General features: G+C 38.0%; 1 protein-coding gene across 1 annotated transcript in view; it reads left to right on the forward strand.

Annotated features, from left to right (window-relative positions):
- The window catches only part of LOC127870085 (E3 ubiquitin-protein ligase ubr3-like), a 113,952-nt gene that overhangs the window by 42,031 nt on the left and 47,246 nt on the right, over positions 1–24,675 (forward strand). Inside the window, exons 10-24 of the mRNA XM_052412745.1 lie at positions 665–844; positions 1,410–1,543; positions 2,364–2,456; positions 4,454–4,609; positions 6,906–7,034; positions 10,336–10,388; positions 12,746–12,885; positions 13,412–13,497; positions 13,828–13,960; positions 15,377–15,473; positions 15,926–16,073; positions 19,462–19,560; positions 19,937–20,141; positions 21,117–21,570; positions 24,105–24,196. Of these exons, the coding sequence (XP_052268705.1) occupies positions 665–844; positions 1,410–1,543; positions 2,364–2,456; positions 4,454–4,609; positions 6,906–7,034; positions 10,336–10,388; positions 12,746–12,885; positions 13,412–13,497; positions 13,828–13,960; positions 15,377–15,473; positions 15,926–16,073; positions 19,462–19,560; positions 19,937–20,141; positions 21,117–21,570; positions 24,105–24,196 (2,199 nt within the window). The remainder of the gene's footprint in view (positions 1–664; positions 845–1,409; positions 1,544–2,363; positions 2,457–4,453; positions 4,610–6,905; positions 7,035–10,335; positions 10,389–12,745; positions 12,886–13,411; positions 13,498–13,827; positions 13,961–15,376; positions 15,474–15,925; positions 16,074–19,461; positions 19,561–19,936; positions 20,142–21,116; positions 21,571–24,104; positions 24,197–24,675) is intronic.

The following is a 24,675-nucleotide window of genomic DNA, read 5'->3' on the forward strand; positions in this document are numbered from 1 at the left end:
ATATAAAGCATTTAATGACAAACTTCAAAACATGCCAAAATCTGTAAAAATGCCCCTTTAATGACAAACTTCAAAACATGCCAAAATCTGTAAAAATGCCCCTTTAATAACAAACTTCAAAACATGCCAAAATCTGTGAAAAGGCCCCTTTAATGACAAACTTCAAAACATGCCAAAATCTGTGAAAAGGCCCCTTTAATGACAAACTTCAAAACATGCCAAAATCTGTGAAAAGGCCCCTTTAATGAATAAGTGTAGTGTCCTCCAAGATTAGCCTGTGCTGGTGTTGTGTGCCGAAGCAGTAGTTACTGTATGGTCTGTTTTATAACAACCTTAAAGAGATTTTGTGAATTAGTTGTATGACAACTAAGTTTAATCATTTCGCACATTACTCTAAATATGTGACACCTAAAATTAGAGAAAAAAAGAGAAAAACTACATGTATAATACAACCTGAAAACCAATAAAAATTAAGCATTCACAACATTGAATTAAATGAATTTTCAATATAAGATCTATTCATGTAACCTCATCAAGGTCCTAATTACTACAAATAGAAATAAAAATTAGAAATGCAATGAAAAAAACACAAACAAACTAGTATACAAATTCAGCATAATAATATTGTATTTCATGAATGTGCCTTTTTTATGTGGCTCCTTAGACTTACATCAGAACTTCCACCAAGTGGTGGACTGCAGCCACGAGTCAATGAAGGACCACTGCTATTGGCCCATCATCAGTGACCTGATTAACCTACTGTCACACGAGGACATCGCGTACAAGTTCCTTTCTGATATGAAGCTCGTAACGATGTGGCTCGACTTTCTGTCATATTTTCAAGGTGGGTGAATACTAATGAATATGGACCATTCTCTTAGAAAAGGGGTTTTCATGCATGTGCGTAAAGTGTCGTCCCAGATCAGTCTGTGCAGTCTGCACAGGCTAATCAGAGACAACACTTTCTACTTTTATTATTTTTTTCTTTACAGAAAGTCTCTTCTTAGCAAAAATCCAGTTTATGCTGACAGTTTCGTCCCTGATTAGCCTGTGCGGAGTGCATAGGTTTATCTGGGATGACATATGCATTAAACCCCCTTTTCACATGACCCATTTCATTGGTGGAAATTGACATCCCAGTTTACCAATCATGAATAATTTGTCAAATGTTACATGACTTTCTGTCATATTTTCTTGGTGAGTGCCAGTGTTTTATTTTTAATTTTTACCACTTTTTGGAATGGGGCCAGAGGGCTTTGGATTTTCTTAGGAAAAATATGTTTTGACTGAAATTGGGAAGTTTAGTTGTGTGTTTTGTTGTTTTGACTAAAATTGGGAAGATTAGTTGTGTTTTTTTTTGCTGAAAAATAGATACAATAAATCCTTTATGTCTGCTGTTGTTATTTCAGGAATGAATCTGAACACCCGAGAGCTACACCAGCACGTAGAGTTCGAGCCAGACACCTACTACGCTGCCTTCTCTGCTGAGCTGGAGATCTCTGCCTCACCCATGTGGTCTCTGATATCCCATCTCAGACGAGAGGTAGAGCAGTTTAACCCTTTCCCGCTCAAAAGCAAAGTGAAAATGGCTTTATGCAAACAGCATAAAACCAGAACAGCCTGCGAATAACTGGCAGTCTGTTCAGGTTTTATGCTGTTTGCTGCTCATCATTACCTTAGGGTTGGAAATGAAGCCTTTAAAACTTGAATCATAGATAGTCATTGTTTATTTAAGCTTGTTTGCATTGAAAGCCTATGGCTGATTGAAATGCCTCGAATCTGTTTCCTGGGTAGAACCAGTACTTGGTATGTTTTAGGGAGATCGAAGAATGCTCCCACTGTGGGTATCAAACCCATGACCCCTGGTCACTATGTGGACACAATACCCTCTACCCAATGGCAACACAGCTGTGAATTGTATTTCCAGGACCCGTATCCAACAAACTTTTAAATTATGAACTTAAGCTTTAGATCTCTAGTACAATTAATTTAATCTTAACAAATATGCAATCAAAAATGTTTAACGTTTTTTAAATCAGCTGTGAAGTGTTTTTCCAGGACTCGTACTATGTGACGAAAAACATGTTTTTAGCTGGGCTGTTTTTGGAGAAAACCCGGGGTATTGTCATAGCCAGCTTGTTGTCCGCCGTCCACCGTGCGTAAACCTTAACATTTTTTTAACCTTTTGAACATTGAAACCTCATATGTAGCTGCAGCTTGATGAGTTCTACAGGCCACACCCATTTTTGGGTCACTAGGTCTTCTGACAAGCTTACATTTATTCAAAACTGCACCCGCAGTCGAGCGTTGGCACCGGCTATGCGGTGCTCTTGTTTAAATCAGCTGTGAATTGTTTTTTTCAGAACTCGTACTATGTGACGAAAAACATGATACAGGCCTGCCAGGAATCACTTCAAGACTGGTTTGATGCCATCTCATGCAAGGAGTCTACCAATGTAAGAACATCCCGAGACTTCTTAAGGTTTAACATAAAGATAAAGTAATATAACTTGTTATATAATATCACTCGGCATGAGATATGAGTGCTTGTTATTAATGCCTGTTAATTGGGTATTTCAAGTGTCATTTGAATACTGGTAATGAAAAAGGATGAAAAATACTCAACAAAATCAATAAAAAACACTAATTTAATCCCCTGAACAATCAGAAGACATCAATTGTCCTTGATATTTATTTTCAAGCATTTTTTATTTTTATTATTTGTTTTACCATGTCTGGACTAAATGGTTGTTTACATATTATGCCTTGTCTTTTACAGCCCAACCCCCTGCAGTTGACATTCCATCTGCCCCTCCATTGCTACCTGGCCTATACTCTGCCATGTTCTTTTACAGCCCAACCCCCTGTAGTTAACGTTCCACCTGCCCCTCCATCGCTACCTGGCCTATACTCTGCCATGTACTTTTACAGCCCAACCCCCTGCAGTCAACGTTCCACCTGCCCCTTCATCGCTACCTGGCCTATGCTCTGCTATGTTCTTTTACAGCCCTACCCCCTGCAGTTAACGTTCCACCTGCCCCTCCATCGCTACCTGGCCTATACTCTGCCATGTTCTTTTACAGCCCAACCCCCTGCAGTTAACGTTCCACCTGTCCCTCCATCGCTACCTGGCCTATACTCTGCCATGTTATTTTACAGCCCAACCCCCTACAGTTGACGTTCCATCTGCCCCTCCATCGTTACCTTGCCTATGCTCTGCCATGTTCTTTTACTGCCCATCCCCCTGCAGTTGACGTTCCATTTGCCCCTCCATCACTACCTGGCCTATACTGCACCATGTTCTTTTACAGCCCAATCCCCTGCAGTTTATGTTCCACCTGCCCCTCCATTGCTACCTGGCCTATACTCTGCCATGTTCTTTTACAGCCCAACCCCCTGCAGTTGACATTCTATTTGCCCCTCCATCGCTACCTTGCCTATACTGCACCATGTTATTTTACAGCCCAATCCCCTGCAGTTAATGTTCCACCTGCCTCTCCATTGCTACCTGGCCTATACTCTGCCATGTTCTTTTACAGCCCAATCCACTGCAGTTGACGTTCCACCTGCCCCTCCATCGCTACCTTGCCTATACTCTGCCATGTTCTTTTACAGCCCAATCCACTGCGGTTGACATTCCACCTGCCCCTCCATTGCTACCTGGCCTATACTATGCCATGTTCTTTGACAGCCCAACCCCCTGCAGTTGACGTTCCACCTGCCCCTCCATCGCTACCTGGCCTATACTCTGCCATGTTCTTTTACAGAACAACCCCCTGCAGTTAACATTCCACCTGCCCCTCCATCGCTACCTGGCCTATGCTCTGCTATGTTCTTTTACAGCCCAACCCCCTGCAGTTAACGTTCCACCTGCCCCTCCATTGCTACCTGGCCTATACTCTGCCATGTTCTCTTACAGTCCAACCCCCTACAGTTGACATTCCATCTGCCCCTCCATCGTTACCTTGCCTATACTGCACCATGTTCTTTTACAGCCCAATCCCCTGCAGTTTATTTTCCACCTGCCCCTCCATCGCTACCTGGCCTATACTCTGCCATGTTCTTTTACAGCCCAACCCCCTGCAGTTGACGTTCCATTTGCCCCTCCATCGCTACCTGGGTTATACTGCACCATGCTCTTTTACAGCCCAATCCCCTACAGTTTATGTTCCACCTGCCCCTCCATTGCTACCTGGCCTATAATCTGCCATGTTCTTTTACAGCCCAATCCACTGCAGTTGACATTCCACCTGCCCCTCCATCGCTACCTTGCCTATACTCTGCCATGTTCTTTTACAGCCCAATCCACTACAGTTGACATTCCACCTGCCCCTCCATTGCTACCTGGCCTATACTCTGCCATGTTCTTTTACAGCCCAACCTCCTGCAGTTGATGTTCCACCTGCCCCGCCATCGCTACCTTGCCTTTACTCTGCCATGTTTTCTTTTACAGCCCAACCCCCTGCAGTTGACGTTCCACCTGCCCCTCCATCGCTACCTGGCCACGTTCATGGTGCAGGCCGTCCAGTATCAGCATCAGGATCTTCTGGCAGTAGTACCTCCAGAACGCATGCTCAAGACTTTGCTCATTCACGTTCTGCAGATACAGGTAATATAGGCAGCAGATCATCTTGGTGTTATATCTTTTCATTGAGAGAAGGGTCTGTCTAGCTCAATATTGTGGATAGCCAAATTTTCCTTTTTATGTCCCCCTGTCTATACTGGGGAACATATTGTTTTTGCCCTGTCTGTTGGTTTGTTTGTTGTTTTGATGGTTTGTTGGTTTGCGTCAAACTTTAACATTTGCCATTACTTTTGCAATATTGAAGATAGCAACTTCATATTTGGCATGCATGTGTATCTCAAGGAGTTGCACATTTTGAGTGGTGAAAGGTCAAAGTCAAGGTCATCCTTCGAGGTGAAAGGTCAAATATATGGGTCAAAATTGCTCATTTAATATACACTATAACTTCATTTTGCAATATTGATGATAGCAACTTCATTTATGGCATGCATGTGTATCTCATGGAGCTGCACATTTTGAGTGGTGAAGGGTCAAGGTCAAGATTATCCTTTAAGGTCATGGGTCAAAATTGCTAATTTAATTTACACTATAACTTAATAACAACTTCTCATATGCATCGAGCTGCACATTTTAAGTGGTGAAAGGTCAAGGTCATCCTTCAAGGTCAAAGGCCAAATATATGGGGGAGGGGCATAGTGTTTTACAAACACACCTTGTTTGTGTCTTAATTCTTATTTTTTTTGAAAATTATGGGTGATTTAGAAGCCAAACAGAAACTTATCTATCCAATTTCTTTATTTGTAGCCATTGGATAATTTGGCAATAGGTAGAGTAGGCCCTGAAATGGATCAATTGGAGTCAATCTGTCGGTTTGTAGGTTTGTATGTTGGTCTGTCGGTTTGTCCACATAAATGGAAATTTCTGGAGCAAATAAGGTTCACGTTCTGGAAGGATTACATTAAAACGTACATCGTGATCAACACATTTGTTCTTTAAACCGAGCTTACCAAGCATTTTGGTTTCAAGAGTCTTGTTTGTAACAATGTTGGAGGTATTTATATAAATTACTTCTTTTATATCAAGAAATCTGGTACATTAAGTTAAATTGTGTTTTATGTGGATTTTTATGCCCCCTTTCGAAGAAAAGGGGGTCTATGGTTTTCGCACTGTCTGTCAGTCTGTCTGTCAGTCTTACTTTTCCTGTCCACTCTCTAATTCAAATAGTTTTCATCCGATATTTACCAAACGTCAGATGTTGTATCTAGACAATATCTAGGTCAAGTTCGAATATGGGTCATGCCAGGTCAAAAACTAGGTCACAGGGTCACTTAGTGCATTTCAAGGATTAAGCATGGTGTCCGCTCTCTAATTGAAGTAGTTTTCATCTGATCTTTACCAAACTTGGTCAGAAGTTGTACCAAGACAATATCTAGGTCAAGTTTGAATATGGGTCATGCTGGGTCAAAAACAAGGTTACAGGGTCACTTAGTGCATTCCAAGGATTAAGCATGGTGTTCGCTCTCTAATTGAAGTAGTTTTCATCTGATCTTTACCAAACTTGGTCAGAAGTTGTATCAAGACAATATCTAGGTCAAGTTCGAATATGGGTCATGCTGGGTCAAAAACTAGGTCACGGGGTCACTTAGTGTATTTCAAGGATTTAGCATGGTGTCCGCTCTCTAGTTTATGTGGTTTTCTGATTTATTTTGATATTCTAAGACATTTTTATGCCCCCAAAGGAGGGCATATAGTGATCGGACTTTCTGTCCGTCTGTCCGTCACACTTTGCGTTTAGATTTCGAAAAATGCTCATAACTTCTATGTCGCTTCAGATAGCAATTTCATATTTGGCATGCATGTATATATGAACAATGCCTTTCTATACGCACACAAATTTTGACCCCTGTGACCTTGACCTTGAACTAAGGGTCCGCGTTTAGGTTTCAAAATCTGCGTTTAGGTTTCGAAAAAAGCTCATAACTTCTACCAAGCGTTTATAGGGTGCATAAGTCATCCTATGGTGACAGCTCTTGTTTTATTGTTGGAAAAGTAAGGTATATTTAATTGTATTTAAATGGTGTTGATTTATTTCAGAGCCTTGCTCTGTGAAAAGGGGGTTTATTGCATGTTCATAAATGTCTCCCCAGGTTAGGCTTTGCAGTCCCCACAGGCTAATCAGGAACAACAACTTTCAGCCTTAACTTGATTCATGCTAATAAGAGACTTCCTTTATAACTAAATTATCATAAAAACGGTGTCTTCCTGCTGAGATCTACAGCAACATGTGGGTGCGTTATGACCTCCAGATCTAAGGTCAACCCATGACCTAGGTCATAAATAAATTTAATTGATTTTAATTAAGCAAGCGATTGCCCCACAGGTAGCCACAGCTGAGATCTACAGCAACATGTGGGTGCGTAACGGCCTCCAGATCAAAGGTCAACCCATGACCTACGTCCAGTGCCACTTCTGCTACTCAATGGTGGACGCTGACATTTACCTTATGCAGGTCAGAGTTTGTGTCTTATCCAGTGGCCTAAATAAGGCCCTTTTATCTAAGAAAATTTCTTCAAATCATTCTTTTATTCCCCTATTTTAATATTTATCTCATGCAGGTCAGGGCTTTTTTAGCTCACCTGAGCACAACGTGCTCATGGTGTTGTGCTTATGGTGAGCTTTTGTGATCGCTTTTTGTCCGTTGTCCGTTGTGCGGCGTCAACATTTGCCTTGTTAACTCTCTAGAGGCCACATTTATTGTCCAATCTTTATGAAATTTGGTCAGAAGATTGGTTTCAATGATATCTTGACTGAGTTCGAAAATGGTTACGTTTGCTTGAAAAACATGGCTGCCAAGGGGCGGGGCATTTTTCCTCATATTGCTATATATGGCTATTGTAAAATCTTGTTAACACTCTAGAGGCCACATTTATTGTCTGATCTTCATAAAACTTGGTCAGAAGATTCATATCAATAATATCTTGGATGAGTTCGAAAATGATGCCGGTTGGTTGAAAAACATGGCCGCCAGGGGAGGGGCATTTTTCCTTATATGGCTTTAGTAAAACCTTGTTAATACTCTAGAGGCCACATTTATTTTCCGATATTCGTGAAACTTGGTCAGAAGATTTGTCCCAATAATATATTGTTATCTCAGGTGAGCGACTTTCGGCCTTACAGGCCCTCTTGTCTTCTTTACCACTGACCTTAATAAGTACCTCTATTCAATAAAATTTATTTAAAAAGGTTGCTTTTATTTTACAATTTTAATTTTACCTTTTGGTGAAAGCAGACATTTACCTCATGCAGGCCATTGCATTTTTTCTTTACCCAAGGCCTAATTTAGACCCCTTTCTTAAAGAATTTGCCTTTAAATCATGCTTTTTGTTCCAAACGTTCAATTTTACCTTTGCAAATGTCTGACTGTTCCAATGATTTTTTGCTTCATTATAACCGTAATTACTCTATGTTTTCGGACACCCGTTTTTTTAGCAAAAATAATTAAATTATTTTTTGTGACTCTTAATTTTCGGACACACGAGTTTTTGTCCATAATTAATGTCTCTAAGTTTTTGGACAGTGTATTTTACAGCGCTATTTTACCAAATTTCGGTCCTGTTTTCGATATCTAATGACACTTTGATCATGGGCTTTTACAACCAGATTAACATCATAAAACATAGCAGGCAACAGACCATTACATTTGTGTTATTGGGTAAATAACCTTGTAAACTGGTATTAAACAATGGTTTCGCCTGATAGCATAAGCATTTTGACAATTACCAGGGGTAGTGCCAATTAACAGTTCAATAATCTACCGCAATGGTACTACCGTAGTACCATTGTACTACTACCCTTTCTCGGTAAAATAACTGTGATAAATAATAAACGCTTCAAAGTGTGATGCACCCTATTGCAAGTTTTATGAACAATGGAAGGTGTTAGACTACAACTATCGGAAATGAACAAACACAGAATTCATAGTTTGCTTTTTTATTCCATTAATTACAGGTTCATACTAGCGAGTATCGGTAAATCACATGCTCATCTTTGAACTCGTTGGTCAGAGTACAACCTTGTAGTAACTTTCTGTCGAATAAATTAAGCATTTAAAATTATTAAAAATGCAGTGAAAACATATATAACTGTAATTAGCTCACCTGATTGCTCAGGTGAGCTTTTGTGACCGGTCTTTGTCCGTCGTCCGTCCGTCCATTAATATTTGTTCGTAAACACTCTTTAGGCCACATTTATTGTCCGATCTTTATGAAACTTTGTCAGAAGCTTCATCCCAATGAAATCTCAGTCGAGTTCGAAACTGGGTCGTGCTAGGTCAAAAAAAAGAAAAAACTTGTAACCACTGTGTTTGTCTTTATGATATGTTGGTTGAGTTCAAAAGTGGTTCTGGTCCGTTGAAAACATGGCCGCCAGTGGGCGGGGCAGTTTTCCTTATTTGGCTATAGAGAAACCTTGTAAACACTCTGGAAGTCACAATTTTTGCCCAATCATCACGAAAGTAGGTCAAAAGATTGGTTTTATTGACTTCTCGAACAAGTTCGAAAATGGTCCAGATCGGTGAAAAAACATGGCCGCCAGTGGGCGGAGCAATTTTTCTCTATATGTATATAGTGAAAACATGTGAACACTCTAGAAGTCACATTTTTTGCCCAATTTTCATGAAATTTGGTCAGAACATTTGTTTCCTTGATACAAGAGTTGAGTTGGAAAATGGTTTTGGTCAGTTCAATAACATGGCTGCCGGGGGGGGGGGGGCGTTTTCTTATATTTATATAGTAAAAAAAAGCTTGTGAACATTCTAGAAGTCACATTTTTCGCCCAATCATCATAAAACTTGGTGCATAGATTTTTATATATATCTCAGATGAGTTTGCAAATGGTCCCGATGGGTCAATAGACATGGTTGCCAGGGGGGGTGGGGCAGTTTTTCTTATGTGACTATATAGAGAGAAACCTTGTGATGGAACACTATAGAAGTCACATTTTTTGCCTAATCATCGTGAAACTAAGTCAATACATTGGTTTTATTGATTTCTTTGACAAGTTGGAAAATGGCTTAGATCGGTGAACAACAAGTCTTTTCAACGGACCGGAAAAGGTTTTAGGATTGGTCTTTGTCCGCTGTCCGTCCGTCCACATTTGGTTTGTAAACACTCTAGCATTCACATTTCTCAAGCATTCTTTATCAAAGTTGCTGAAAGATCTCAGTCAAGTTTGATGATGAGCAAAATCACATAATTAATGCCATAATTATTGCCCTTAGATTGTCCAAATTTTCATTATATTATACGAAATCCTTTTAAGCAAAGTTTGATGTTTGGGGGGTCAACTCAAAATATAGGTCACCATTTCAAATCTTACAAAAACAAAAACACTCCCTACGCAAGAGTTTTGGTTCAATAATGATGAAACTTGACCAGGATGTTTGTCTGGTCAATATCTAGGTCATGTTTGACATTAGGTAAAGATTGAATGAACCGACTCCTCTCAGGTGAGCGAACTAGGGCCATCTTGGCCCTCTTGTTTATATTATACGGCATGGTATTTTACAAGCGCGTGCCATTACCGGGAGTCGTTGATACATTGACGCTATTTTCGGTCACTTCAAATTTCGACTCTTAAGTTTTCGGACACCTGTATTTTGTGAATATTTTTTATATCTAAGTTTTCGGACATGTTTTAAAAAAATTATTTTTAAGTGTCCGAAAACATAGAGTAATTACTGTACCCTTAACGGAATGCTAGGTCCTTTCACCCATTTACAAGAAGTTGTAAATAACTTGGTTCTCTTGTAGGTGTGTGCTTGTAGACTGGATCCAGACTATTTCGTTCAGACTGTGATAGACAGGTAAATTTTGAATTACCAAGTTACTGTTTTTGGTTGTTTGTAGAAAAAATAATGCAAAGAATCTTTGACAATTGAATAAATAAAGCAAAGAATCTTTGACAATTTTGGTCTAATTTAATCCCATTTCTATATTTGACATTACAGACTGGTACTTATTTAATCCCATTTTCAGATTTTACAATCCAGACTGGTTCACAATTAATCATATTTGCAGGCTTCACATTACACACTTGTTCTCATTTAATCTCTTTTCCAGGTTTCACATTAGTTACTTGTCTTCATTTAATCCAGTTTCCAGGTTTTACAATCCAGACTGTTTCTCATTACAGATATATCCAGGTTTCACATTAGCGACTTGTTCTCATTTAAGTCAATTTTTTTAGGTTTCATATTTCAGACTGGTTCTCGTTCAATCCCATTTCCAAGTTTCACATGGCTGAATTTTTATGTCCCCCAGTCTATACTATGGGACATAGTGTTTTTGCCCTGTCTGTTTGTTGGTTTGCGTCAAACTTTAACATTGGCCATAACTTTTGCAATATTGAAGGTAGCAACTTTATATTTGACATGCATGAGTATCTCATGGAGCTGCACATTTTGAGTGGTGAAAGGTAAAGGTCAAGGCCATCCTTCAAGGTCAAATATCAAATATATGGGGGGGACATAGTGTTTCACAAACACATCTTGTTTATCATGTTATCCCATTTGCATGTTACACATTAGCGACTAGTTCTCATAAAATTCCACAAACAGGATTTACATAACTGACTGAATGTCTTTTAATACCATTTGCCTGATTAACAGAATGGTTCTCATTTAATTTCATTTGCCAGTTTCACAAATTAGACTGTTTGTCATTAACCCATTCTTAGGTGTCATATTACGGACTGGTTTTCACTTTATCCCATTTCTAGGTTTCACTTTATTGACTGGTTCTTATTTAATCCCATTTTCAGGTTTTGACATTATCAACTAGTCATTAAATCCCATTTCCCAGTGTTCACATCAGTGACTGGTTCTCATTTTATCCCATTTCTAGTCATCACATTACAGACTTGTTCTCATTAAATCCCATTTCAATGTTTCACTTTAGCGACTGGTTCACATTTGATCCATTTCTAGGTTTACCATTTCAGACTTTTTATGCCCCCCTTCGAAGAAGAGGGGGTATATTGTTTTGTTCATGTTGGTCGGTCCGTCCGTCCATCCACCAGATGGTTTCCGGATGATAACTCAAGAACGCTTAGGCGTAGGATCATAAAACTTCATAGGTACATTGATCATGACTGGCAGATGACCCCTATTGATTTTCAGGTCACTAGGTTAAAGTTTTGCAATATCCAAAATAGTTAAATGGTTTCTTGATGATAACTCAAGAATGCTTAGGCCTAGGATCATGAAACTTCATAGGTACATTGATCATGACTGGCAGATGACCCCTATTGATTTTCAGGTCACTAGGTCAAAGGTCAAGGTCACAGTGACTCGAAATAGTACAATGGTTTCCGGATGATAACTCAAGAATGCTTACGCCTAGGATCATGATACTTCATAGGTAAATTGATCATGACTGGCAAATGACCCCTTAGATTCTTAGGTCACTAGGTCAAAGGTCAAGGTCACAGTGACTCGTAACAGTAAAATGGTTTCCGGATGATAACTCAAGAATGCTTACGCCTGATTCATGAAACTTCATAGGAACATTGATCATGACTGGCAGATGACCCCTATTGATTTTCAGGTCACTAGGTCAAAGGTCAAGGTCACAGTGATTCATTAATTATGTTTGTCCAAAACTTTAACCAAATATCTAAAATGGTTTCCAAATGATAACTCAAGAATTCTTACGCCTAGGATCATGAAACTTCATAGGTACATTGATCATGACTGGCAGATGACCCCTATTGATTTTCAGGTCACTGTCAAAGGTCAAGGTCAGTGACTTGAAACACAAAATGGTTTCCTGATGATAACTCAAGAATAATAAGGCCTAGGATCATGAAACTTCATAGGTACATTGATCATGACTGGCAGATGACCCCTATTGATTTTCAGGTCACTAGGTCAAAGGTTAAGGTCACAGTGACAAAAAACGTATTCACACAATGGCTGCCACTACAACTGACAGCCCATATGGGCGGCATGCATGTTTTACAAACAGCCCTTGTTCAATTTTAATGCCATTTGCAGGCTTTCACATTGCAGATTTGTTCTCAATATATCCTATATCCAGGTTTCACATAAGCGACTGGTTCTCATTTAAGCCCATTTCCAGGTTTCACATAAGCGACTGGTTCTATTAAATTCAATTTGCAGGTTTCACATTACAGCCTAGTTCCCATTTTTCCCATTTGTAGGTTTCACATTAGTGACTGGTTGTCATTCAATCCAGAACCTGGGGCCAGGATCTACAAAATGGAAAAGGAACAAGAATTGGCCATTGTTGAGGGTGTTTTGCAATTTTTCACCATGCTGCTGCATATACGGACATATTTAGGTGAATATTTATTTCGTAACAACTGACTGCTGCGTATAATTTCCCTTTTCATACACTGCTGAAAAGAAACAGTGGGCAATTATAAAACACAGACTACTGTAGCATGGTATTATGCCTCCCATGGGCCTTTTTTCATCTCTTTGGTTCCTGAACCCTCATGTTTAGCAAATCTTTTAAGTGGAAAAGTCAAATTATTATACCCATCTCTTTGTCTGTGTTGGAGCGATCCTCTGAGCTAGGTTAAAGATTTTCGTTAAGCGAGTTTTACAAGAATGGCTTAAGGGAGTCCATTCAATCTTTATTATGTGTAATTCCAACATGTAAATGAGCCTTTTGGACATATTTGATGACTCTAGTTTAATATTATACTGAAATTAGTATTATACATACTGATTCAAGGGCCTTTTAACACTTGTTTTTTTTGCATATAAGCTATAAAGTGAGGTTGCACCTCATAAAACTTATATATTTTCATCAAACATTTCTATGTTTCACATTACAGACATTCTTCTCCCCCCTCTTTCAGGCATGGAAGACAAGGAGCTGACACGTCTAGAGATGGCCACCTTGCTGTTTGTGGGCGACCGCCAGCACAGCCAGCTCATGGACCTGGTATAAGCATTAAAGACAACATTTTTTAGTTAGGCTAGTATGCATGTACATAAAAAACTTGTAAATTTCATTGTGTACGCACAATAAATCAACAACAAAACACCAATAGATAAGAAACAAGCTTATTCATGTACCAACTCAGGGCCTTACACACTTGCGTTATAAAGCAATAGCAAAATTTGAACATACAATATCTTTAAAAAATGGTGATTTATTTTTATTTGTAGTTCAAACAAATACATAAAATGTACAGTAATAGGATGATGAAACATTTATTTCTACATTATTTGTATTGGCTTCTATAGGGTGGAGTATATGTTAACAATTCAGATGCCTGAGAAATCTGGGATGACAGGGCACGGGAAGGACCTGTTCGAGCCCACGCTCAAGGATATCTCCAATTTCAAGGCGCCCAATTTCGAGCCCGGAGGAGGCCTGCAGCAGGGGACCTATGTCCCGAAAGGTTGCTTATCTTGTGGTTTAGTGTAAACATATTTATTTAAGCTGGATTGCATCAAAAGCACCAGGCTTATTGTCCCCTACCGGTGAAACCGGAGGGGACTTATGGTTTGCACTCTGTCTGTCTGTCTGTCTGTCAGTCCGTCACACTTCTGGATCCTGCGATAACTTTAAAAGTTCTTCATATTTTTTCTTCAAACTTGAAACATGGATAGATGGCAATATGGAGATTATGCATGCCATTTCATTTTGTTCCTACGTCAAAAATTGTGGTTGCTATGGCAACAAATAATTTTTTATTTTTTTTTACTGACAATGATGGAGTTTCACCGGTAGGGGACCATATTGCTTGGCAATCTCTTGTTAAAGTCTGTTTTCTGGGTAGAACCAGTACTTGATGTCATTTGGGGGGGGGAGGAGGATCTCAATATAGTAAAATCCTTAAACCTGTTACAGTAGTTTACGATTTCATATTTACCTGTCAAGATATCTGAATTTATCTCAAAAGTTTTGGCAACAGATTGTCTTCATTTCTTAGTTAAACATGGACGTTGTATATGAGTCATATTCTAATATTAATTGATTTCCTAATATTATTCATTTCTTAAACATATCATTTCCTAATATTCATCATTTCCTAATATTAATTATTTCCAGATATTTGTTGTTTCCTGATATTCATCATTTTTCTATAAAAATTATTGCCATTTATCCATTATGCTAATCATTTCATGATATCAATCCCAATAATAATAATTTCATAATATGTATCATTTTTAAATATTAATGATTTCCTAATAGTCATATCCTAATAGTTATCATTTCTTAATATTAATCTTCTCTGAATATTATTCATTTTCTAATATGTATAACTTCCTAATATGAATCAATTCCTTTTTATGCCCCCATTAGGGTGACATATAGCAGTTGAACAGTCCGTTAGTCCGTCTGTCAGTCCGTCTGTCCGTCCGTCAGTCTGTGCGTCCGTCCGAAAACTTTAACATTGGCCATAACTTTTGCAATATTGAAGATAGCAACTTGATATTTGGCATGCATGTGTATCTCATGAAGCTGCGCATTTTGAGTGGTGAAAGTTCAAGGTCAAGGTCATCATTGAAGGTCAAAAGTCAAAAAAATACAATCCAAGGGAAGTAATAAACTTTAAAAGGGAGATAATTTCTAAACCTGCCAAGTGATATATTGAAATTTTATTTCAAAGCAGCGCAATAGGGGCCATTGTGTTTCTGACAAACACATCTCTTGTATTTATCACCTATGATATGTATCATTTGCTATTATCAATAATTTCCTAATATTATTCACTTCCTAATATTTATCATATATGTATATTTATAATTTCCGTATATAAATTGTGTCTGTAAATTAATCATTTCCTAATAAATCATTTGTGCATATCCAGATGAGCTTTGGGAGACAGAGTTTGATCCGGTGCACGTCTTGTTGAGATCCGTATACAAGAATGACTTCCAGTCAGCTATGGACAGATACACAGAGTTGTGAGAATTCTCTTGACTTAAACCTTTCCTGCTGATAAGTAAAAATGGCTTTATGCAACCAGCATGAAACCATACTAGCGGTCTGTACAGGTTTTTTGCTGTTATCTGCTTATCAGCACCTTTCAGTTAGAAATGAAGCCTTTAAAAAATGTTCAAAGTCTTTTTCATGAACAATACATATTAAATAATATATGCTCCACTTGTCTGTATTCTATTTCTGTCAGATATCCAAGTCGCCATGCAAAGTGCATAATTCTAACATTTTAAAACTAATATAAAGTTATAAAATGGACTTTTAAACACATTAAAATTATGTGTCTCTTACTCATAAAACAATTCATATTAAAACATGTATGGTCCAAATATCAGTTTACCGTTAAAACATGTACAATTTTCTTTCATTCCTTGTTTTGAAACAATTTGTAATTGGTACTTCATGATCTGATTTTCAGTTTACGAAGGAAGGGTAATTTCAAGGGCAAAGGCCAGCCCTGGCCCCCTTTTAAAGCCCCTGGAAAGATTCAGGAATGCTACCGGGCCATGTACAGGATTCTTCACTGCAAAACCATGCACTCTCTCATCTTTACCGTCCTTCAAAAGGTGAATGTTAAAATCTTTCTTTCACTTGAACCGTCCTTCAAAAGGGAAATTAAAAACTCATTAATTTTTACCATGCTTTAAAAGGTGAATGTAACACTCCTTGATCTCAACAGTCCTTCAAAAGGTGAATGTAGAACTCATAATACCTTCAAAAGACCACTGTAAAACTCTTTCATTGTTAATGTCCTTTAAAATGTGAATGTACCGTCTTATAATATTTGAATATAACAGCTTTTAGTTCATCTATTTTTTGAAAAATATTTATGAGGTATTGTCATCACCTGGTCGTCGGCATTGGCGTTAGCTTTGGCGTCTGGTTAAGTTTGGTGTTTAGGCCAACTTTTCTCATAAAGTATCAAAGCTATTGCATTCAAACTTGGTACACTTACCTACTATCATGAGTGGACTGGGCAGGCAAAGTTAGATAACTCTGGCTGGCATTTTGACAGAATTATGTGCCCTTTTTTGTACTTAGAAAATTGAAAATTTGGTTAAGTTGTGTGTTTAGGTCCACTTCCTCACTATCATGAGGGGACTGGGCAGGCAAAGTTAGATAACTCTGGCTGGCATTTTGACAGAATTATGTGCACTTTTTATACTTAGAAAATTGAAAATTTTGTTTACTTTTGTGTTTAGGTCCACTTTTTTCCTAAAGTATCAAAGCTATGGCTTTCATAGTTGCAATACTTACTAACTATCATAAGGGGACTGTGAGGGCAAAGTTATGTAACTCTGACTGGCATTTTGACAGAATTATTGCCCCTTTATACTTAGAAAATTGAAAATTTGGTTAAGTTTTGTGTTTTGGTCCACTTTTCTCCTAAAGTATCATAGCTATTGCTTTCAGACTTAGGACACTCGCTAACTATCATAAGAGGACTGTGCAGGACAAGTTGCATAACTCTGATTGGCATTTTAAAGGAATTATGGCCCTTTTTTGACATAGTTACTTTGAATATTTGGTTAAATTTTGTGTTTAGATCCACTTTACCTTTTAAAGTATCAAGGCTATTGCATTCAAACTTCAAATACTTTCATACAATTATGAGGGTACTGTACCTGGCAAGTTGAATTTGACCTTGACCTTTAAATACCTTGACTCTCTAGGTCAAATTTTGCTAAAATTGCCATAACTTCTTTATTTATGATCAGATTTGATTCATACGTTGACATAACAACACTTACCTGACATACCACAATAGACTTCACCCAACCAATCCCCCACGCCCCCCCCCCCCAGAATCCCCCCAAATATTTTTTTCCATTAAAAACCGCCCAACCATCCCTCACAAGTATCCCCCCCATTTTTTTTCTTATTTTTAGAAGATCATCTAATAAATGACCACAACCCCCCACTATACACCCCTCTCCACCCCATCCCTCCCTCCTTTTTGACTAGATGAGCAATCTGCACTGGTGTTCTTATTCATCTTTACCATCCTTCAATATGTGAATATAACATTTTCATCTTTACTGTCCTTGTATGTGAATATAACACTTTTTAATCTTTACCTTCCTTCAATATTTGAATATAACACTCTTTCATCTTTACTGTCCTTCAAATAGTGAATGTAAAAATGTGCCCTTTTGAGCCTTAACAAAACCATGCAATCTTTTATCTTAACCATCCTTCAACATTTGAATATAACTCTTTCATCTTAACTGTCCTTCAAAGGTTAATTCAGCACTCTTTCATCTTTACCATCCTTTGAAATGTGAATATGACACTTTTTTTAACTTTACTATCCTTCAAAATGTGAATAAAACACTCTTTAATCTTTACTATCCTTCAAAATGTGAATATAACATTCTTTTATCTTTACCGTCCTTCAAAATGTGAATATAACATTCTTTTATCTTTACCATCCTTCAAAATGTGAATATAACACTCTTTAATCTTTACTGTTCTTCAAATGGTGAATGTAAAAATGTGCCCTTTTGAGCCTTTGAAAAACATGCACTCCTTTACATAAACCTTCTTTCAAAATGTGAATATAACACTGTTTCATCTTTACCGTCCTTCAAAATGTGAATATAACACTCTTTCATCTTTACCGTCCTTCAAAATGTGAATATAACACTTTGTCATCTTTACCGTTTTTAAAATGGTGAATGATTCAACAGTTTCAAACTGTGATGATTAAATTATTAGTTTGTTACTGGAAAAGGATTAAAGGATTAAAGACATGATATTATCTCCTACTACCTTACGTCTGTGTTGTCATTTGCTCATAAAAACTTTTCATGTTCAACACAAAGTATTCATGAAGGGCAAAAATCAAGTAATTTATGCTAATAGAGTTCATAAGTATGAGTTATATTGAGGTGCTGTAAATTGAAGTCACTGATTCCCAACAGCAAAAATAAACTACAAGCATATCTTTCAAAGGCAGATGAACATTATTTTCCGACTTTTTATTATCCTCTTAATTTAAGTGCTCATGTTGATCAAGTGAAACTTATAACCATGATATTTCAAATACAAATCTGTTCAGTTTATGTAAGACATCTGTTTGTATTTGAGCTGTAATGTTGATTTAACCCTTTCAGTGCGGGAACAGAATTTTGAAGGCTTTTGCAAACAGTTTGGATCCAGATGAGACGCCACAGAACGTGGCGTCTCATCAGGATCCAAACTGTTTGCTATTCTGATAATATTCTTTGAAAAAAATCGAAGAAAATGCTAATTTTAGAAATTCAGCAGACGACATTTTAGCAGATGACAAATTTCCCAGCATGCAAAGGGTTAAGTGCTCATGTTGATCAAGTGAAAATTATAACCATGATATTTCAAATACAAATCTGTTCAGTTTATGTAAGACATCTGTTTGTATTTGAGCTGTAATGTTTATTTAACCCGTTCATGCCTAGCGTCCTGAAAAAAGGACAAAGCAAACAGCCTAAACCCAAATGAGACGCCGCATGATGCGGCGTCTCATCTGGATCTACGCTGTTTGCTTAAATGAATTTCTGTAAGAATTGTTCTAAATATAGAAATAAATATACTAGACATCCCTAATTTTGGAAATAAATTGATCCAACTTAGAAGGATGGGAGAGTCCAATAGGCTTAAATGGGTTAAGGTGATCACATAAGGCAAACGAGCCTCGCTGTGGGAAAACAGGATCTAATGCATGTGCTTAAAGTGTTGTCTAAGATTAGCCTGTGCAGTCCACACAGGCTTATCAGGGACAGCACTTTCGGCTGTTGACATATTTTTCATTTAAGTGAGGTCTCTTCATAAGGAAAATGGATTTTAGATGGAAAGTGTGTGTACAGACTGAACAGGCTTATCTGGGAGGACGCTTAAGGAACATGCTTTAAAACCCTTCTTACGCGGCTAAAATGTTACGTAAAAGTAATGTAAAACTGTATTTATTAAATGCAGGTATTGAAAGACAGCAGTTTGCCGGAGAGTTTCAGCTTTTACGCTGTTCACCTTCTCGAGTTGGCAATCACTGTACCAAACCCTGATGGTTCTAAAAGAGTGAGTGATGTGTGACATTCTTTTTGTTCTGAAAGAGTGAGTGATGCGTAACCCTCTTTTTTTATTTTTAGAATTTTTTATCTTACTTTGAAATGGACTCTGTAAGGCTAAACATTTCTTTAGCTAATTCAACATTGTTTAAAACATGCCTATTGTGAAAAATGCGTGGTATAAATGGAGAAAATATATTACTCAAATAGCATTTCCTTTATCCAAGTTTATCAATTTCAGTAAAATTCTATGGTATTAGGTAAAAACAGAGTGGTAAAAATAGAGCTAAATGTTATGCTCCTGTTCTTACAAAATGTTGAAGAGTAATATAAGTAATAGATTATGATACCTTGAGTCCCAGATTAAGGAATGTCACTCATCACAGGTCAAACCGTCTCCGGCAAGGGTGCCAGACAAGAGTTACAGAGACTGGTTTTCTGGCAATGACATCCTGGAGAACGTAAAGCAGACGATACGTGAGGTGGAGGTATCCCTGAGCGTAGAGAGGGAAGGGTCGCCACGTCTGTCCCTGGACACATCATTCGAATCTTTTGAAGAGATGTTCCAGTTGGCGCCTAGCGCTTTAGCAGGTGAGCTGATCAAGACAGTTATTCACACACCTAATATTAGACGTTAGTCTAAGAATAAAGAATATTTTTGTCCCCTACTGGTGGAACCAAAGCGGACTTATGGTTTGGGCTCTATGCGTCAGTCTGTGAGCCTGTCAGTCTGTCACACTTTTCTTGATCCTGTGATAACTTTAAAAGTTCTTCATATTTTTTCATGAAACTTGAAACATGGACGGATGGCAATATGCAGATTATGCACGTCATTTCATTTTGTTCCTACGTCAAGAATGCTGGTTGCTATGGCAAAAAATAGACTAGAAATATTGCTGAAAATGGTGGATGCTGCGATAACTTTAAAAGTTCTTCATATTTGTTCATGAAACTTGAAACATGGAAAGATGGCAATATGGAGATTATGCACATCATTTCATTTTGTTCCTATGTCAAGAATTTTGGTTGCTTTGGCAACAAATAGACTATAAATATCGCTAAAAGTGGTGGAGTTTCACTGGAAGGGGACTTGCTTGGCAATAGTCTTGTTAAAATTAGAGTATTTAAGAATTGGTATTTTACATTGTACTTTGTTCTGGTGTTGCTGTTTATGGTTGTGGAATGAGTTGGCGAAAACAATTTTCAGGTTGTAAAAAACATGAGAGTATATGTGTGTGTAAAATTATTATATGTAACTTGGTTTTGAACTTAAAAACAACAATATTAAAACAACCTGTAAAAATAAGTTAAGATATACTGTCTTACCATCTGAAAATGTCAACAAATATTTGCATAAAACGCACCTATAAAATAATTGAAACTTCTTGCTTCTGTCAAAAGCTTCATCCAAACATTACTGTTTCTTTCAGAGAAAATTATAAAATGTATGTTTATCAAAATGATGTCATGATTAAAAGACATGTAGATATTGACTAGAAAAATAGAATGCTAAAATTTAAAGAAAACAAGTACACACAACTTTTTCTGTCTTCCATCTTTCTCCAGGCCCAAGTGGTCCTATCACAGCAGCCCACACTGGACACATCCCATCATTCCATCTGTCGCCCTTGACAACGACTTCAGGTAACCCCCAGCCAAGTATTCTCACCGTCCTCCCGTCCACCAGCGGAACACGTCCCAAGTTCGAGACCAGGGGCATGACCACAGAACGACAGAGAACGAAAATTGTCGCTATCAACGAAAGCCTTATGACTATTTTGTATAAGCTCCATTCTAAACTGTCGGGAAAGTCGAATTCGTATGCGCCGCCGTCTGTGAGTGGAAATGGCAGCGGGATGGAGAATGGAGGAAATGGGGAGTTTTATGTGAAGAAAGTCCTTGATAAGCTATGTCAGAGCAGCACAGATTGCGCCAGAGCGGTAGAAGACCTCTATCAAGCCAATAAACCCAAAGAGGCTGGAACCTCAAAGAAAGGAAAGTCTATGGACACTGAAACTAGGTACGTAAGAAAAGTGTGCTCTTGTATTTTTCTGTGCTTGAGTTTTAACTAACTTTCATGTTGGCTTTAAATTCTGTTTATGTAAGAAAATGTTGCTCTTGTTTTTGGTTTTGGTTCTGAAACAAGATATGCACATGAGTTTAACCTTAAAACAGTGGCTTTAAGTTCTTTTTCTGTACTTAACTGTTTTCTTTCAGACTAAAACACATTAAAACCAAGCCCTTTTTAGCTCATCTATTTTTTGAAAAAAAATAATGAGCTATTGTCATCACCTTTGCGTCGGCGTCCGGTTAAGTTTTGCGTTTAGGTCCACTTTTCTCAGAAAGTATCAATGCTATTGCATTCAAACTTGGTACACTTACTTACTATCATGAGGGGACTGGGCAGGCAAAGTTAGATAACTCTGGCATGCATTTTGACTGAATTATGTGCCCTTTTTATACTTAGAAAATTGAAAATTTTGGTTAAGTTTTGCATTTAGGTCCACTTTTTTCTGAAAGTATCAATGCTATTGCATTCAAACTTGGTACACTTACTTACTATCATGAGGGGACTGGGCAGGCAAAGTTAGATAACTCTGGCGTGCATTTTGACAGAATTATGTGCCCTTTTTATACTTAGAAAATTGAAAATTTTGGTGAAGTTTTGTGTTTAGGTCCATTTTATTCCTTAAGTATCAAAGCTATTGCTTTCATACTTGCAACACTTACTAACTATCATAAGGGGACTGTGCAGGCAAAGTAATGTAACTCTGACTGGCATTTTGACAGAATTATGTGCCCTTTTTATACTTAGAAAATTGAAAATTTGGTTATGTTTTGTGTTTAGGTCCACTTTATTCCTACAGTATCAAAGCTATTGCTTTCATACTTGCAACACTTATTAACTATCGTAAGGGGACTGTGCAGGCAAAGTTATGTAACTCTGACTGGCATTTGGACGGAATTATGGGCCCTTTGTACTTAGAAAATTGAAAGTTTGGTTAAGTTTTGTGTTTTGGTCCACTTTACCCCTAAAGTATCATAGATATTGCTTTCATACTTGGAACACGCGCAAACTATCATAAGGTTACAGTAAAAGGACAAGTTGCACAACTCTGGATGTCATTTTTACGGAATTATGGCCCTTTTTTTACTTAGTAACTTTGAATATATGGTTAAATTTTGTGTTTCGATCCACTTTACTCCTTAAGTATCAAGGCAATTGCTTTCAAACTTCAAATACTTTCATGCTATCATGAGGTTACTGTACCTGGCAAGTTGAATTTTACCTTGACCTTTGAATGACCTTGACTCTCAAGGTCAAATTATTAAAATTTGCTAAAATTGCCATAACTTCTTTATTTATGATTAGATTTGATTGATACTTTGGCAAAACTACTCTTACCTGACATACCACAATAGACTCCACCTACACCACCTAAACCATTGCCCGTGCCCCCCCCCCCCCCCTCCCCCCCGTAATCCCCCCCTATCCCCTATTTTTTTTTTTTTTTAAAGATCATCTCACAAATGACCACCACATCCTCACACTATACCCCCCCCACCCACCCCCTCCCCAATTTTTTTTTTAAACGGTTAAAAAACAAAACTATTTATTTTGATTATTTTATGTTTGAAATACCGTCCAACCATCGCACCCAAGAACCCCCCCCACACCCCCCTCCCCCCACCCGATCCCCCCCCCCCCCCTAATTTTTTTTTTTTTTTTTTTTTTTAATATCATCTCACAAATTACCACCACACCCTCACACTATACCCCCCCCCCCCACCTCACCCCCCCATTTTTTTTTGAAACTGTTAAAAAACACAAATATTAATTTTTATTATTTTATGTTTGAAATACCGTCCAACCATCGCACCCAAGAATCCCCACCCACCACCCCGATTTTTTTTTTCCTTTTTTCGCATTTTTGGAAGATAATGTAATAAATGTCCACACACCCACACAATGCACCCCTCTTCACTCCACCCCTCCCTCCTTTGTGATTGAAAATGAGAGTCCCTTCACCTTTAAAAAGAAAATAGATGAGCGGTCTGCACCCGCAAGGCGGTGCTCTTGTTGTGTATTTAAGTATCAGAGTTTTGATTTTTGCTCCTTTCAGCAGAATTTGCCTCTTTCATTGCAAATCTTGTTTAAACAAATTCTTCTGGATCAATTTAGGCATGAAGAGTTTTGTTGAATTCTTTAAGCGGAGTTTTGTAGTTTCCTGCACTGAAATGTTGCTAAGACTGTATATTCACGAATAAATAGTTTGTCCTGCTTTTTAAGTTTAGTCAAATTTTCCTTCATGATTAATAATCTTGCCATCATTTCCCATCTGCCATATTGTAGACGTAAATATGCCAGAGAACCTCAGTAATGAATGAAATAGTAGTTCTTCTTTTTAAGTTTTACCAAATTTCCCTATTTTTTTTAATGATTTTGATGTCATCTCCTATTTCCCATATTGCAGACTTGAAAATTCATAAATTGTTCTGCTTTAGCTGTTGTACAAATTTCTTTTCATTATTTATATTCTTGTCATATTGCAGACGTAAAAAGGCAAGAGAGCGTCAACAGAAGTTGATGGAAGAGTTCGCATCCAAACAGAAGGCATTTATGGAGCAAGCAATGGAGACTGAAGGTATTGTTCACCTGGGCCCAGCATTGTTCACATGGACCCAGCATTGATCACATGGGCCCAGTATTATTCTTATGGGCCCTGTATTGTTCACATGGGCTTGGTATTGTTCACATGGGTCCAGTATTGTTCACATTGACCCAGTATTGTTCACATTGGCCCAGTATAATCACCTGGGCCCAACATTGTTCACATGGGCCCAGTATTGTTCTTATGGGCCCAGTAGTGTTCACATGGGTACAGTATTGTTCACATTGACCCAGTATTGTTCACACGGGCCCAGTATTGTTCTTATGGGCCCAGTATAATCACCTGGGCCCAACATTGTTCACATGGGCCCAGTATTGTTCTTATGGGCCAAGTATTGTTCACATGGGTACAGTATTGTTCACATTGACCCAGTATTGTTCACATAGGCCCAGTATAATCACCTGGGCCCAACATTGTTCACATGGGCCCAGTATTGTTCTTATGGGCGCAGT

Source organism: Dreissena polymorpha, chromosome 2 (genome assembly GCF_020536995.1).
Source record: "Dreissena polymorpha isolate Duluth1 chromosome 2, UMN_Dpol_1.0, whole genome shotgun sequence".
Taxonomy (NCBI): Eukaryota; Metazoa; Mollusca; class Bivalvia; order Myida; family Dreissenidae; genus Dreissena; species Dreissena polymorpha.